At 36.9% G+C, this 18,589-nt stretch overlaps 1 protein-coding gene across 6 annotated transcripts in view; it reads right to left on the reverse strand.

Moving 5' to 3' along the window:
* The window catches only part of INPP4B (inositol polyphosphate-4-phosphatase type II B), a 157,268-nt gene extending 140,380 nt beyond the window's left edge, over positions 1-16,888 (reverse strand). For all 6 annotated transcript variants that reach the window (XM_041461781.1, XM_041461780.1, XM_041461778.1 and 3 more), the window contains exons 1-3: positions 16,780-16,888; positions 14,724-14,796; positions 8,805-8,952 (exon numbers count right to left, since the gene is read on the reverse strand). In XM_041461781.1, the coding sequence (XP_041317715.1) occupies positions 8,805-8,952; positions 14,724-14,796; positions 16,780-16,839 (281 nt within the window). In that variant the 5' untranslated portion in view covers positions 16,840-16,888. The remainder of the gene's footprint in view (positions 1-8,804; positions 8,953-14,723; positions 14,797-16,779) is intronic.
* Positions 16,889-18,589: the final 1,701 nt, after the last annotated feature.

Genomic DNA, 18,589 nt, shown 5'->3' on the forward strand with positions numbered 1-18,589 from the left:
CTGCCATATGGGCATTCAAGGAAGAAAGGTTGGGATGCCACTGCACATTGGCAATTAGCATTTGCTGGTTTGGGTATCCCTCATAACATAAAAACATATAATGGACCTGTGTACACATCACAAAAAACTAAACAATTTTTAGAGCTCTGGGGTGTGGGCCACCAAACTGGTATTCTCCAACATTTGTGGCATGGCACTTTAAAATGCATGTTAGAAAAACATAAAGGGGGGGAGTGTGTGGTGAAACCCCACAGAGCAAAGTGGCCAAGGCTGTTTATACATTAAATCATTTAACACTACTGGAGCAATCTCAAAACCCAGTAATCTTAATTTCCTGTCACTGCATTTGTCTGGTGATGCCCATTCACCCAAACCTAAGGTAATGATAAAAGACATTATGACAAACAAGTGGGAAGGTCCATGGGACCTCATTACACCGGGACGTGAGTATGCATGTGTTTCTATGGATACTGGAACACAGTGGATACCTGCCAGGTGTGTTTGTCCTGCCCTACATTATGCTCAGGACCAGAGACAATATTCTCATGATGATCCTCCAGCAGATGTTGAGGACCAGTGACTTAAACAACTTGCACATGTGCCACATAGAGGACTGGAATTTCTTGAAATTACAAATTTGTTTAAGGATTTTATGTATTCATGGACATCAAGGTTTTGTATATATTTAAATGTGAGGACTTGATTTGGAGATTTTGAGACAGATTGTTTTTCTTGTTGGCTGTTTTCCCCACAGTTCTGAGAATTGAAATGTTTCCTGTTTTTAGAGTTAAGTTGTAAACATGTAACCTTTAAGCTATAAACCTGGAGTATGCCATTCTGATAACTTGTATTGCTAGTCATCCTGCCTGACAGCTCCCAGGAGTGAATATTACAAATTCAAGGATATATGGGATACATCACCAACTAAAAAGTGGCTGGGCCTGTTGAATTGAGTTAAAGACCTCATTCAAACCTTTCAAGGTCTAGGTCGAGGTTATTACACAATGCCGTGTCTGTCATCTTGTCCGCAAGGCGCCTGCAGAGGATGACAGACACTGCTTTTAAAACTGTATTTAAAAATAAAAAGGGGGAACTGTAGTGGCCTACAGCTGGCCTGTAGGCCATACAGTAGAAATAATTCCAACTTTATAACTGAAATACGTGACTGATTACATAATTACCTTACTTATGGAATTCGACCAGTAAGAGCAGGCCCAGGCCGTTGGGGACTCAGGCTGCTATTGGCTGATTAATGGGGAGGTAACTGGCTCAGCCAATGAGGATTAACTTCATGGGTTCCTTATGTACGTAAAGGAAGTGAGATCTCAATAAAAGTTGGCTGTTGCTGCATGAACACGGAGTGTCAAGTCACCTGTCTGTCTCCAACTAAAATAATGCAAAACATCAGCAAGATGTTAAGATGAGCAAGAGGAGTGAAAAGGGGGCAATCCCTCAAAGAACTTTCTTGGTTGTGATTACTCTGTCTGAGAAAAAGGAAACAGCAAAAATAGCCTCTTGCATGACTACACACACAAATCCTGACAAATTGAAAGATGAAGTTGAAAAGATCACTTTAAAGAAGAGGAGATAATTAAGAGAATATATGATAAAAGCACTTAAACTGAAAATGCTCTATGAAGACCAAGTAGCAATTTTTTATACATACAGCTTCAAAAATCCAATGATGTTTCCTAGTGAAGTAAACATAACAAATTCAACACCTAAAAAATGAAGTGATTTTGGCCTCTACCAAGCAAAATTAACTTCTGAAATCTACTTTCACAAAACATCAGAAGCAAAGAGCTTAGCAGGATTCAAAACAAGAGGAGACATTTCTGTAGATTATATTTGCAAAACTTCTACAATATTATAACAGCATAAAAATTCTGAATATTTATCAAACAGGAGCTTTGGAATAAACATACACCATAAGCTTTGGGATATGACTCAATCACTCGTGTAAAGGAAGTCAAGAAGCTTCTTTTTAAGGAAAGGAGCACTGGAATTATTCTTCCTAACAAAGTTCACTTTAAAATGTATGGATAGCCTTTTTTTTTCTTTTTTTTTTTTTTTTAAGAACAGAATCAGATAAAATTACTCTCATTTTTCTTTGCTACAGGATATGCTTCTGTAATATATAGGCAATAAACTCCAGACAAACAATATCACATTTTCTCCAGAAATAAAATACTCATAACTTTTTCATTCTGTTGTGTCCAAAACAGGCAAGTAATTATTGAGGAGGAGTCAATAAGAAAGAAGGGGAAAAAAAAGGCTTTTTTTTCTTTCTTTACTAATTTTCTTTTAGACTTTTAGTTTTTATTTGCTTGTCAGGTCAGGCTTACCAAAACTATCTATCCACCACCATCCCCTTTTTATTATACAAAAGTGTAGACGATATGTAAGCTAAATTGAACTAATTTCTCCCTTCCTACTTTAAGACCATTTTGCTTCCATTCCTGCCTTAAATTCTTTCCCTACTGAACTTTTTCCCTTCCTTGGATATTTTATTACTAGGGTTTATCTTTCAAAACCTCAGTGTCTTCAAAGAGCATGATCATTTGGACTTAACTGTATGATTTGCATTTAATAGCAGAAGATCATTCTCCTGCATCAGACAATTGCAGAGTCTTGAATTAAGTAATACTTAGAATGACATCTGTGGAATTTACACTTTCATCCTAAATTATATTTTATTAATTAGCAGTATCAGAATTGCTTTAGGGTTTTTTTGTTTGGTTATTTTTCAATTTTGATTGTTTCACCAGAATACAGTGGACTCAGCTTTAGACAATATTGCTTCAGTTGCACGATATGAGTAAACCATTTTATTTTCACAGTTTACATTTAAAACTTTATTTCCTTCTTTCAGCTTGGAGTCATATATGTGGCAAGATTGATCACATTATTAATTGAACAATTACTCAACCATTCAAACATTTTCTGGGTTTCTGTTTTCTTTTCCCCCCAAATTTATTAATCAGAATGCATAATTCCAAATACAGAGTGAGGATCTCTATGACACAAGCAACATCATAAAACTGTATAAAGCTTTTTTAGTCACCCTAAAGCCTTAAGGGACAGGAAGCGACAAATTTTTTCACTTCAATTTTGCATTCTTTCAGCATGTTGTGGGAGGCTCTAATTTGTTCAATATGGACTTCCTCAGGGCATGCTGTGCACAAATACAACATCCGGGAATCTCAGCAGCCTTTGCTAATTGGTACTGAATGATTTCTCTGGAGTCTTAAAACCTGTGCAGATCTTGCAAAAAAGACTTCTCTGAGAGGGCAGTCCCAATATAAAATGTATGTTAGCATTTTATAGATTCAGCACTGTTGTCACTGGCCCCCTGCCAGGTAATAATTAGCACTGACTCCATGATTCACAGAAGGCTGATCAATCACTTTATTATACTTATGGAGAAACCCATTGCTTTCATACACAGTTATGATATACAGGTGGACCTAACTGGTCCTCCAGTCCAAACACATCACCATTGGCCAATTAAGAAACCACCCTTTGTTAAACACATCTCCATATGTTCACAACAGGTGCAGCAAGTGAAGATAAGAATTGTTTATCATTCTTTTCTCTGATCATCCCACAGCCTTTCCCAAGAGGATGCGTGGGAAAGCCATGTGTTGCTCTCTGTGGCCAGAGAGCTGCTCTCACACAGTATTGCTGAATTCAAGGTAACATTATGTAGAGATAACTGTCACAAAAAAAAAATCAAGTGATGTCACTCCATTCCAGTGCAGTACAACTTCAGACACCCAAAATCAAAGTCAAATCCAGAAAATTTTACTTAAGTCACCTATGATAGTCCCTCTTAGGCTTTCACAGAGGCCATATCTTCCAAAATTGGTTGTGAACAGTGATATCAAGAGGAGAGAAAATTATGTTAATTCATTACAATATTTTATCCTTTAGTTTATGAATTAAGGGGGTTTAAAATTGATATTGGCTCATGAAGACAACTGTCTAAACACTGTTTACAGAAGTCAAGCTACACTTATGTTCATATACTTACATTCCTTTATGCAGTAACTGATGGAGAGTAAGAAGAGAAAAGATTCATATCCTTTTTGATGCACCATGAGGTAAATACTGCATTTGTATGCATTTGAGCTACATTTTACTGACAGGTTAGGGAACTTTTTAAGTGTTGAAAATTGGGTACTTACAAGAAACCATCTTGTGAAAATCCTTGACTGGATAAGCATAGTAACAGCGCCTCTCTGAATGTGGTTGGTTCAAATATCTTCAAAAGTCATTATAAGCTTACCCAAAATCACTTTCATTAAATGCTATCACCGCTCATCAATACAACAATTTCACAATGCCACTGCTCAAAAACAATTCAAGTAAATACCAAAATCCAAACATCCAAAAAATATCAAAGTCTACTCCCAACACATGGCATCAATGTCTGGGGCTCCATTTCTCAACAGAAGTAGTGTAGTAAGAGGAAGTAAAAAAAAAAAAAAAAAAGTATTTTTCAGACAGTCTGAACATTGTAATAGTTTCAAAATGTTTCATGAAAGAAATAAAATACAGACAGTATAGATTTGCACCAAAAAAAAAAAAAAAGCCGAGTGTTGATGGGACAGGACAGTCATTTCTGATGCAAGACAAAGCTTGCATGTGTGCTTTGTACTCTGGAGAGAGGGTTTAAGTTCAGTAACTTATATTTGAAATTTGCTTATGAGTTGTGATCACAAATGCCATGGGCCAAATTCAAGTACAGGTGGAATTTCCTTTCAGCCAAATCTCTTGCTGCTCTGACCCACTTACACTGGTTACACCTACAACTGCAAGCTTCAATTATATAGGCCAATCAACTTTCTGAAAAATTATTGTAAGCTCAGACTTTTTTATAATCATTAGGTTCAAAGAACCAGTTGGCCAATCTTGCATGACACATGTAAAATATCTGGACCAGATTTGTGTAAAGAAATATTAAAAACACCAGAAAAGACTCATTGGAATACCTCAAAGAGGAAACAAAAATAATTTTGTAATAAAAACCAGCAAAGCAGATTGTATGACCTTTACTAGAACAAAAAAAAAACCTACTAAAATGTCCTACTAAAATTTCTTCCAGGGAGGCTTGAAGGATAAAATCTTCAATTCATGCATTTCTTTAAAAGCAGTATTTCATGCCGAAATCCAAAGTTAAATACCCTTACAGGTTACATATTTCAAAGCATCATGTCAGTAAATGAAAGGGTTTGGTTAACAATGAACACTGAAGTTTTATCAGGAGATAATCAATCATAAGAGCTGTGAGAAAAGGGAATTTAAACTACAATTTATAATGAATACTGAATAGGATTAAAACTTACTTGCATATTTTTATGGGTAATTGCTTCAGACCTGACTATATTGAAGCCACAATAAAAAAAAAATGAAACAGGCTGAGTGTGATAAGTGGCTTCTGAGACAAAAATATTTATCCTTTCATACTAACTGAGGGAAAAAGACACAGAGAAAAATACTTCAGAAGAGAATAGCCTGAAGATGGTGCAGTGTATATTTTATGTGAGCTCAACACCTAATATAGTAGCATCCTCCTCACACATTTTACTAGATTACAAGTGTAAGGACTCCACAAGAACACACATCTTCACAATTATTTTGAAAAAGAAAGCCCAGACAAAGCTGAAGCTCCAACCCACACTCTTAAGTGATGACAGATGACAGAGATGCCCCTATTCCCACCATCTGCTAGTATTCTACATGTTGTTGCTCCTTTTGGTTAGTCTTATCTTCTCCTTCAGACTGTATAAATCACTTTGTCTCTCTTTCTTTCACACCCACACTTTCAACTAGGCTTGAACAGCTCAACCACATTGGCAATCAGGAAAATCAGAGGCACTTATCTTAATCTTTGTGCAACTTTTACTTCTGTTTCTTTCTCAAATCTTTATTTTGGTGAACAGAAAACCTCACCATGGTGAATTTTTACTATCAGTTTATTCAGGGAGGTGAATTCTATAATATGAAATAACAACAAGGGCTATTACTTGCATTATGCCTTTGGAGAGAATAATGCAGCAGTAGTAAAAGTGGTTAAAGTAATTCTCTAACATTTAAAAGGCATTTACCCATGGGGCAAATGAAAATATGGGAAGTGTATGAACTGTGAGACTCAGCATAATCTATTTTTATTGCTTACTAAAAAAACCTTGAGCATAAGTATTCTCAAACAAGATGAGGTCATAAATGCCTAAACACAGTACTAAATGAATAAACTATTATAACAATTCATAGGAATTTTATAACCCATCATCACAATGCATAAGTATGTATCAGTCCACTGACTTCATTAAAATCAAGATTCCAGTCTCCCACATGCTGTTCTATTGTCATATAAACATCACAGAGAAGCAAGAGATGGGGTGAATAAAAAAAGAAGCTCCATACTGCAGAACCAACAGCCTCTGTAAACCACAACAGGAAGGAATTGCTTGAAAGTGTACAGGATGGCTCTGAGATGCAACCCTAGGTCACAGCATCACTCTTACACATGAGACCAGACACCCATCTAAGTGTGAAGTAACTTTGATGAGAAAGGAGGCAATATCTTCTACATCATCCATTATCACTGGAAGGAGATGGCAATACTTTTAGGGTAGCCCTGGACTACTTAAAATAATGGTGTATCCCCAAATTTTATCAGCACAGCTTACAAGGATCCAAAGACAGGCTGCCATTTTAATCACTGCAATGGGAAATTGGAAATTCAAGGGCTTTTGGGAACCTGTGTTCCCTATTCTCCTTTTTTTCCATGCCATACACATTGAAATGATTCTCAGACATCTCTCTGGGTTACAAGGCCAAACATTAAGGTTTCAAACAAACATTACTTTGGTATCCTTTTCCTCTGCCAACTAATTTAGATTAGCTAGAGGAATGTAATTTTCATCCTCATTGGTCCTCATTGTCGTAGGTTAAGAAGGAAGTGAGTTTTTTGGGAGGTTGTGGTCAAACCAATCAGTGCATGGATTTGAATACTGGCACCTGGTTTGTCCACTGAAGGTATGGACTGCCTCTGAGAACACAGGGGGTTAAAATCAGAGAACTCCCAGGGGAACTCTCTCTTAGTCCTGGTCAGGGAAGGAGGTCAGAGCTCCCCTGCCCAGCTGGGGCTGGGTGGGGTAGCGGAAGCCATGCAGCCAGGTGAGGTGGGCCGGAGCCTTGGGCAGAGGAGGGGGGTGACGGCCTTGCAAGATGGAAGGGTGGAGGAGCCCTGAGAAGCATCGGGGCCCCCCCCCACCCCACCCCCAACACCCCCTGGGAGATAGAGAGAGAGAGAGAGAGTGCCTGTACTGCCTTGAAATTCGATATCATGGACTGGCAGCACGGCAGGCCAGAAGGAGAAGTGGGGGATGCAGCAGAGAAGGTGCCCGGCTGCTGTGGGAGTTCTGGGCAGACAGAGGCGAAGATTTTAACCCCATTCTAGAATAATGGAAACCTTACAGATACTGATCCTCCTGAATCAGAATGAGGAGAGAGAGATGAAGCAGTGGGCAAGTGTGATGAAAGTGCAAGTGAGAGATGTTAGAAGAGCTGAGAAGGATCCTAAGTGGGAGCAGATGATGGAGTGGCCTTGAGCTGGACTCTTTTCTTGTATGGCCATGGACAGACCCATGTCTTTCCTGTAGCACAGAGCCTGCATTTAGCGGGAGGCAATGCCTTGAAGCCAAAGAGAGTGCAGTGAAGCAGTGACATGAACAGAGATGGCTGAGGAGGGTGTGGGATGCCCTCTGTCTTCTGTGGAGAGGAAGATCTCTGCTCACGAGGCCCCTCGGCCCCAGGTGGTAAATTTGGGGGGGACTGGTGCCCCGAAGTTGAGAGACTGCTGCTTTTGTTGGAACTTGGCGGGGCATCCTTAAAAGGGGAACCCTAAAAGCAGTCCTGGTCCATGTGCCGTGGTGAGAGCACTGGACATGGAGGGAAGAAGTCACGAGGGCAGATGTTCTCCGAGCGGTGCCACGAGTGACATGGAGACACGAGGTTTCAATTGTGTTTCCGGGGAAAGCCTATGGTGCTAGGGGGGACTCCTCTCTCCCTGATGGACTTGAAGGTTGATTATTTGAGGGGTGATGATGGACTGAAAGTTGATTATCTGAGAGATGGTGACAGGATAGAAATCTACGATGTCACTTCATGCTGTGGAGGAAATGGCGGGGGATGAGGTGGAATGTATTTGCAGAGTTTTCATTCTTAGTTTTGTGTCTGTTCCTTTTTAGATGCTGTAGTTAATAAAGTTTGTTTCCTTTATTCCTAAATTGGAGCTTGTTTTGCTCTGTTCCTGATCACATCTCACAGAAGCCACTAGGGAAAGTGTATTTTCATGGGGCACTGGCATTGTGCCAGCCTCAAATCATGACATCACTATAAACTTGTAATTTTTCATTGCATAATGTTTTTCTGTGTTGCTAACTCTACCCAGACACATAGCCAAACACAACACAATGTTGTGCACACCCCTGTCATTTGCTGATTCTTTTATAAAATGTTAATGTTCCAGAATATTTATACTGTTAACCAAATGGTGGTGTTCACAGATTTAAAGTCATGACCGCACTTTAGCACAGTTCAATGCTCAAAACTTATGAGGCCACTGGAGTCCGATTGAGCAGTCAATTCTGTTGTTCAGTTACAACTGTAAATTCTTGGCAGCCAGAAAGTGCCCATTTCATACTTCAAATTAATATTTTTAACTCATCATTTGCACGATTCCAAGTCAGAAAAGTATAATTTAGTACTTACTATTGCTACTGCTTCTTCCTTACCTTCTCATATCCTCCTTTATGTGCAGATTTATTAGTTCTTTAGGAACATGGAAAGATAGGGTAGTCTCAGCCATCTGTTCCCGAATTCGCATCCACTTGTTGTCAGAAGTAGGGAATCTATATAACTTACAAACTGGGTTTCTCAACACTGCAAAGAGGAAAAATAATATCATTGCTTTACTGTGGTTATATGACTCTGAAAATTTATGACAATATAAAATTATTATATTATTGTCCCCCTTGCTAGCAAAACTAATTTTAGAACCATTAAAATGATACTAAAAACATTTAATTTTTATATCATTTTTTATACCAGCATGTGGAGGACAAAATATTACTAGTATATCAATAAATCACATTTTACCAGCAGAGTAAGTAACTTTGAGTTTAGTCTTTAAAGTAGTAAGAATATAAATTAGACTCTCTTTTCTTACATTTAAGCTGAAGTTAGGAAAAACAGAATGCACACATGAACAATGAACTTAATACAGTCACCACCATAGCTTGTCACCTGCTAGAACCACTCACTATTCCCATAAATTGTACAGGACTCAGAGTTCAGCTCCATCTTCCCCTTGACATGCACATATAAGTCATTAACACAAAGAGAAGATGTGCTTCTACATTAAAGAAAACTTGACCTTTGACCATATTAGAGCTACCTTGATCATTGATGTGGTCAAGACACTGCAACTACATAGAAATAAATATAACAGCCCTGTCAGTATGTTTCATACACTGTTTTCAGATTACTATTGCAACGTGACATAAGAAAATCACAATTCTTTGTATTTTGGAAAATAATGTTTAAAACCCATCACATTTTTCATTTTACTGTTTTCATGTGTTGGCTACATTTCCATTCAGATCTTAAAAAGATGCCATATAATCTACTCTCTCCTTTCCATCTTTTTATTTTCTTTTTTTACTCTTCTCTTATTTTCCAGAAAGAACAAAAAGGGAAAAAGCTGAGGAATAAAAAGTTCTGTTTCACTACTTTGATAAACTTACTTGGAGACAAATGATTGTCATTTAACACACATGTCCACAACATCCTAACTTGGAATGACTAACTTTCAACAGCCATCCAAATCCTCCACTGCTACCTTTCTGTCAAGCCTTCTGGAAAAAGCTGCCTTCCAGCAGGCTCCCATTGATCAGCCACTGAGTGGTCTATAACTCAGAGGAATACATTCCCCATGTGTGCTGCGGGGAAACTGCTGCTGTCAAAATGACAGCTACTAATGGACATTTCAATTCACAACTCCCAGACACCATTAACGTTTATGTAGTCTGATTTATAGAGAATGAAAAATAAAAAGTATACAAACTGTCTTGTCTATCTAAGCAATCAGGATTTTTAACAAAAATCCTTTAGGAAAGCCTAAAAGAAGACCAGAGATTTAAATATACTGATAATAAATCTATTGCTGGCAACTTGAAGAAAGGAGCAATGTTTAAGTGGTTGTACTGCTCTATATTCCCATCTCTCTACTGAGATGTCTTTCATCATTAGTCTTTGATGAAAAACTGTTGTTGGATTATGCCCTTTTCTGACCCAGAGATGGAGCAACTGAGAGGTGTTTTAAAAACTTTTATCCTATTTTCAGTCACTTGTGAAGGGTGAGACAATACTGATGTTATAATTCATGCCTTCACAATCAGAAGCCAACTATTTCTTAACTACAGTACATTATAAGCATTTCTTGCCTTTTTGTAGTCATTTTATAAGCCTTTTTAGAGTCATTTTGCCTTTAGTTCTTAGTGATTTTACTTTCAAAAACTAAATTTTCACTCAGTGTTGTGAAATAAGCAAAAAGCAAAAGAGATGCTTAATTTCTCTGACATATTAAAAAGAGCAATTTTTCTTTACTACTAATACCCAAAATATCTCAATGTTCAAACATTTTTCCACACACTTTTAGAGTTTAAGGATCCTCACCACGCAGATTTAATTACAGAAAAAAACATCTCCAAGTCCTGTGCCTATGATCAACTTTCACCAAGTGTTCAGGCTTTATTACATCACTTGGTTAAAATATGCGGCAATGTGTATTTCCTATTATCCTTCTCTTCTGCTGAGATTCTTGTAATCAGTGAAATCAGCCTCATTGATAATATTAATAGTTTGTGACAATTCACAAAGGGGATGTATGGCACCAATCATCTCCCATTAACAAGGCAGGGAATGCAAATTTTCAAATGTCAGGGAGAGCTCAGGAAACTAAGGGCTAATTCAGGTCTGGCGTTAAACAGAAAACTGCCAAACCAGATTATAATTTTGGATTGGTATTGTTTTTTTCTGTTATGCCCCCTGATCAGTATATTACCTGGACATTTTAAATGATGATGCCCCAGACACAAAAGACTCTTTATTTTACCTTTTTATATCTACTTACTAAGGAGTTTATCAAGGGATTTTTTCCAAGAGCAGCCCTTAAATTCACACTCAGAATCTACTACACTGAAAAATACACATTAATCTGTGAGAACCTAATGCAAATATGTACCTGAAAATTCTTTTTCCTCTGATCTCCCCCTGTCACCATCATCACAAAGAAAAAAAAACCAAAAACCCTAGAAAACCCATCAGGACTGCAGCAAGGGACGAAGAACACTGAAAACATGGATTCAAAGTTGTGGCTTTTATCGTTGCTAGAATTATGAAACTCCACTCCAGGTACTAGCTGAATTTTCAGGTCTTTGATTCAGTTCTGAATTTTCAGATGGGGATAATCTCAAGTGTGTTTTAAGTTTTTTAAAATTGTAAAATCATATCTCCATGGGTTTAAGAAGAAAATTTCATTTACAAAGTAAAAAAAAAAGCCTGGGAATTTTTCCCAAATAATCTCAATATGCAGTATTACTAAAGCTTAAGATTGCCAATAAAAGCTGCATAGTACTCCATGTTTTCCTTATAAACAGAACTACTGAAGGCATGCAACTCCATAAAAATCTCAGAAGTATCTTCCCCTCCAATTGCAACAGTAATTAATTTCTGACTATAACAAGTTTTCTGGAACCACATTCTAGAATGCATGTACAATAAGAATGGCAAGACTAAACTGGCTTTTATAAAAAGTAGTGATTAAAATGAGTGTAAGTTTCATAAAAATAATCCTTCCTGTATTTAGACAGTGATCATGAGAGGCATTAAAAACAACCCAAAATCCACATGAGTTGCAGTGGTTAAAAAAGAGAAAGCCCTGTTTTAAAAGCTTTTCTCTAAAGCATCAAGCCTAAAAGCCAATGCCATATATTTACCCATTCCTATTTTTGGACATTCTCATTTTTAAAAATGAAGACCTCTGTGCTTTTTATTCCATGCCACATCCTTCACATTGCTTCCCCTGAAAGTACAATTAAAAAAAAAAGATTGAATACTCTGGTTTTATTTTCATTCCCTACTGAACACATATCGAAGCATATCTCTGCCATATATTAATGTGCTAACAGTGTTCCTATTTATATCTTTCTTTGTAGCATAGGTATATGATGTGTATTACCTCAGGAATAATAATTACAGCTTTCTTAATTTTGCTTTATTTCAATTACTTTAATTATTTTTTTATTTAGAATGCAATTTGTTTACATGTAAACAACTGGCAAACTCTCCAGCATTATAAATAAACAACTGAATTTTGAGACGTAGATTCAATCTCTTGGGGTATAGATGGAATAGTGATAAGGCTCATTCCCACTCACTCAATAAGCATCTCCTAATTCACTGGAGATGCTATCCTAAGATTTAAAAAGAATGCCAGCATGCTTCTATACCCACAGGCTTAAGGATTCACAAAGGTGGTTTTTTTTCAGTTTCATCATTTTGAAGGCCTGATAAACAACAAGAAACAGAAAGTATCAGAAAGCTTTACAACAGCATACACATGTAATAAATATGAATGTATATGGAAAACATACTATTCTGGGGGTAGTTCCATATGAACAAAGCAGGCAAAGCAGTGCAGGCACTGTTGATGTTATCAGGTTTCCTGACACTTCTGCACAGGTATCTATATGAGAAATCCAGTCTGTCTCCAGGCAACACAGAGAGCCTTAATCCGCAGGAAGCCCAGTCACGGAGGCATGCTGGGCAAGAAGTCTGATGGGTTGGGGAAAGAGCCTGACAGTATAAAAGGGCAGCTAAAATTTTTCCAAGAAAAGAAATCAGGAATTCAATAAAAAGAGTAGGACTGACAAAACCTGGAATCAGTGCCTGGTGTCAGCTGGAAAGTGGAGGCAATGCTGGATGAGAAGAGAAAGTCACAAATGCAGGAAACAGACTGAAGACTAACTATTTATCAGAGAAAACTTCCTGTGAGTGCAAACTCCTTCCAATGTCCTGCATGCTGTCATTTCTTGCATATGCACATCTTTCCCCTCAATTCCTTAAAAAAAACATGACAACCCAAAAAATGACCAAAAAAAAATAAGCTCTCCATGGTATGTTTGACTTTATAAACCCTAGCACTGTTGGGTGGGCTTTGCTTTTATATTGTGTTTGTATATGACAATAACAAATGTGCAAACGTTGTCTAGATACACTATAGAATCACATGGAAATATTCTTGACAAATTGATCTAGACTTCAATATTCCTAAAACTGACATCTACCTTGAAAGTTCCAACAAAATACATTCATAACCTACAGCATTTTTCTATACAAAAAAAAAAAAAAGTTAACAAAAACCTCCAATCAAACCTACACAACAGAGGCAACAAATAGAAAAAAATCAGTTGTGAATCAGTATCGTTCTCTGAACAGAAATGTCAATTCTTCAAGTCTCACTAATCTGGATGACATATAGAATCAGAATCAAAGAACTGCACTGGGTTAGACGAAATCCTTCAACTGGCTCTGTATCCAGAGAAAAGCCATAAATAAATACCTAGAGACACAAGATAACCTCCCTGCCTCCAGCTACTTCCAGTTCAGGAATTTCTGGAGCCAGATGTAGTTCCTGTACATTCAGAAATTCTCAATTGACATCTTTCTCACTTTGAATTGATGAAAATAAATGGTATTTCTCTAGAACATACTTTTTCTGTTTCTGATCTAGTCTCAACAACTCACAGAAAAAAAAATTTACCATATTCATGCATATATGGAAGACTTAATTTTGGCAGTTTTTAGTGCTTCCTTCAGACTGCAAAGCTGATTCAGAAAGTCTGCCCTATCAGAGAAATCAGATGAAAAAGTTTCAGTAAAGATTTTAAAAAGTTGTAAAAGTTGAGTAACATTCCCCCTCAACTGTATGTAGCAAATACAGAATTCTTGACAGTGCTGTGGTTTTAGATGACCCATATAACTTATCTGTGACATTGTTACTGCAGAGTAATGGAGATTCATAAACTTGGGCTAATAAAAGTTTTATGGTGCAGCATATCAGCATGCAATATTTCTCAGTATAATGAAAGAAAAATAGATCTAGTTTAACACCTTGCACTCAAGCTCTGAGTTGACCTAGAATTGAGAATGCCTTGCCAACAGCTCCCTTCATTCTAGGACAGATAGCTTCCAGATCAAACTGAAACTTCCACTTCATCAGTTATGAGAGTGATTGATTGTCCTGGGTATTCACTTACAAATAACGCATAATTATTTAACAGAATGCCATGCAATGACATGACAGAAATATATGATGTTAATTCCATGCCCATGGAAGTCACTGACAGTCTTGAAAATCATTGAACAGTAAAGATGTAGGAGATGGAGATTTCAGCACTGCTCCAGAAAGCATAATTGATACACATTTATTTAAATTTTTCAATAAAATGATAATGTCAAGTATATTGAACTTGAACATCTGTGCAGCATTTGAAGAGACATTTATGAGCTCTGCCACAAATTTATGTGATTTCTTCCGGACCAGATGTAGAATTGCAAGACCTGTCTCTTACAGACATTGGAATTCTTACCTGCATTTAAGGAAGGCAGGTTGTCTTTCCCACTTATGCCTTCAGTGGCTGTACACTCATGAACCAATGGACACTGCAAAAGAAACACAACCATAAATGTGACACATTCAGGGGTCTGAAATAAATCCATGGCAGTTTATAAAAGGTAGGCTGACAACCATCACTGATAATATAAACTTTCAAAGTCTTACTTATAATTTACATTTTTATCTTTATATTTCTGGTCCAAGATACTGTAACACAATCAGAATTATAGCCAAGAAAATGAAAAAAATATGATCAGCTGTTCCATAATAAAACAGAAATGTTTCCTACCAGTATTATGGCAGAAATGTTGAGAGATAATAATAGTTTAGCTTAGTAAGTTTTATTATAAGAATAAGGCACTTTAGTTTAAAACAGTTTTTGACAAGTTCTATGCTTTCAAAGAAGTTTCTTTAGGCAAAGCAGTTTTCAAATGCACAGTGCAAGAAAACAATTTTTAAACACGGGAAAAGTAGGAAGCACAAGAAAGGGTGCTTAAAATGTGCTCAGGTTTTGTGATTGAACTAATATGTTATACAAGTGAACCAGAGCATTGCTTGGATAAGATTAGTGCATAAAAGTATAAAAAGTTTATGGAAAAATCAATCAGTGTACACCTACACCTAATATTTTTAATGCTCCTCCTACCCCATCCAGAAAAAAAATGGGAGTCTCTAAAGGTCACAGGGAGCTCCATTCCTAGGGCTTCCCCAGTTCCTAGAAGCTCAGTGGAGAACTTAAGGCAGAGAGCAACACATTGTGTACTCTCTACCAGGTAATATCTGAAAATGAATTTAACCATCACCTTCCTCTTCTATGAGAAATTCCTGCACATAGTTTATCTAAAACTGAACAAGCCCAGTTCAAAACTTATTTATTTTACATTAATTCAATAACTCATCATTCTCACAATTGCATCCTCACTATCAAGATATAAACCAAGACAGTGTTGCAACTGATTTGTACAAACCAAGGACTCCTTTAAAGACCACAGAAAATACCTCGGTCATGAGTCTGGTCTCTCTTTACAAGTATTAGAAAACCCTAGAAAGATGCTATTAAAGCCTTCTGTTGCCCCCAGGCCAGACAGAGCTCATTAATTACATCTCCAATAATTGCAAGGAGGAGTCTCATTCCACATTTTGCTGTGGAAGAAAAGAAAAATAAGAGATAAGGCTGAAAAAACAGCTCGTGTTGCCTGTATTGTGCAAATTTTACAGGTCAAAATCAGAAAGATTTCACAGCATTTGTTGGCTTTTTGGAACTGGTCACACTCATCTACTGTTTTAAAAAGGCATTTAAGTCCTCTGAGATAAGTGGTGAAAAAAAGTGTGAAATTTGCCCTCAGATTTGACATAAAAGCAGACTGATTTTGCTAAGCAGAAAAGTCACTGAAAATAATGTCCTTTTCTCAAAAAAAAATCTTACGTAACTTTCAAACAAAAAAACACTGCATTCCCTGTAGCAGTATTTCCTTTCTTCATATTCATGAAGAACGGAATACACCAGTGTTAAGCAGTAAACTGTCTTATTAAGGCTGCAAAAATTGTGTGCTCCCATGAAATGCAGATAAACCTGCCCCTTTGCAAGGGAATTCACCTCTTCTTTGGTTTACCTGTCTGTTATTCTTCCCAGCTTTTCAGTATTGTGGGCACAGATTGCTCATAAAAATCAACATGAACAGGACTTCAAGGGCAGAAACCAGAGCAGCTATCCAAGGAAAAAAAAGCTGTACTTATGGCATCTCTCTGGACAGTTTTTGATCAGAAGTGATCAAATACATCCAGTTGAGATAAAAATAAGCTATTTTTTCCTTAAAGAAGGAAAGGGCCTAGGAAACTCAGGTTAGAATATTACTCTGCACATTTTCTTGAGGTTTTTTTTTTTTTTTCAGTTGAGGGAGATATGTGTACATAGTACTTACTCCAGAAATTTTGTTTTAAGTCCTTAACCCAATTTGATAATTAGTATTTTAGACATCTGGTACAACTGATCATTCTAATTAACTTTGTGCAATAAACCGAGTTTCTACCTTTTGATCCTGGGTATTTGCTGTGATGTGGTCTGTTTCCCCCTCCTCTAGCTCTCCCATCTTCACAAGGTTGACTTCAATGGTACCAACTGTCTTTCCACCATCAGATGTTCTGGAAAAAAAACCAATCCATGACACTGGGTCACTTGCAGCATCAAATTCTTTCAATTAGAATATTATCAGTAGATATTTAGTGCCCTCTCCATTCTGTAAAGCTGCAGTCACCTGTATTGAACTGGTTATTTACCATCACAAACCAAATGTTAACAATGAGGCAACTTCTTCAGGACAACGAAAGTTTTCATCACAAAACTGAGGACAGGTAAGTACTATAAATGGTGCATGAATCCATGAACACTGCCAAGTTTTCATTCTAGACCTTATCCTGTCTGTGGACCATTGGATAAAGGGCTGTAACACTGCACCAATATTCCACTTAGGATCTGCAATCCCAATGCCAACTACATGACTTTGTTTCCTAAAAATCTGCAAAGAAAGGACATGGTGTATGAATAAAACCCCTGAAAAACCAAAACAACAAAACTAATCTGAATATCATGTTTCCCTTTGTAATCCCTCCACAGAGAAAGTATTCAGAATCCATCCCCTTTCTTGAACTGTATGGGAATGGTGGTACAGTTACAGGTGAATTTCTTTATTATCATCTCCACAAAAAATTTACTTTCAATTAATCAAAAACAAATAACCATTCAGATGTACATCACCAAGAAAAGAGTAACATCTACCTTTTGGAAGAAACAAGGGTTTAAACTCCTGAAAGATACCAAATGCTTTTTCAGCTTTCACTGGCAGCACAGCACCAAGTTTAATCATACAGTCCATCTCCCCTGGCTTATTCTGAACAGCAGGATTTTTGGAAAGGAAGGAAAGAAAAGTAACAGAAAAGTTTCATAATAATGAGGAAAGGATAACAAAAGGCACCAAGCAAAAATAGGCAAAAAGGAAATTATGAGAATAAGTTCAGCACAATTACAAAAACACAGCGAGGAAGGAGAATCAAAACAAATATGTGTGTGGCAATACTGTGTATTTTCTGAGCAGTGGAAATGAAGAGTGATGAATCAGGAAAAAAATAATACATAGAAAAGTTCAATGTCATAAAATCATAAAACCACAGAATTACTGAACCTGCTGAGTTGGAAGGGACCCATTAGAGTAAACAAGTCCAACTCCTACAGTAAAATCTCAAAAAATGGTTATCCCCAAGCTTCCAAATTAAATAATTATTTTCCTTGAAAACCATTAGGCTTTAATATACAGTCAGTAGAATACACTCATCTTGCAACTATACAAATCTGGTCTTCTATAAAACCTTGCAAAATAAACATAATTCGTCACATTTTAAACGTGTAAAACTTTATCTGTTCTAAGCCAAATTAATTACTGACAATAAAGAAACTATTAAAAATGAACCAGTTCCAAAAATTTTTGCAATTGAAGAAGCCTATACTAATTAACAAAGTATCCAGAAGAAAAGTAATAAGGGTTCAGTGTCCAAATTGTGCTTATGAGCAGAAATACATAATAATTTTGAAAGGGCCTTCTGAATGAAGAACTTTCCCCTGAGTTGCTACAACCTTGTGGTTTGACTTCACGTGTTTTCTACTTCTTGTGTCAAATTGGCACCCAAACTAGGCTCTGTCAACAAATGCACTACAGCATTCCCAAGCAGAAAAGGAATATAGCAGATGTCAGCAAATCACATATCTTTAAAAGCCAAAGTGTGTGCTTATAAGACTGAAAATTTTTCAGTAGCTTAAGGTGTTCTGATCAAAGTGTCCAGTGAATA

This window comes from Pyrgilauda ruficollis, unplaced genomic scaffold, assembly GCF_017590135.1.
Source record: "Pyrgilauda ruficollis isolate IOZ18807 unplaced genomic scaffold, ASM1759013v1 scaffold154, whole genome shotgun sequence".
Taxonomy (NCBI): domain Eukaryota; kingdom Metazoa; phylum Chordata; class Aves; order Passeriformes; family Passeridae; genus Pyrgilauda; species Pyrgilauda ruficollis.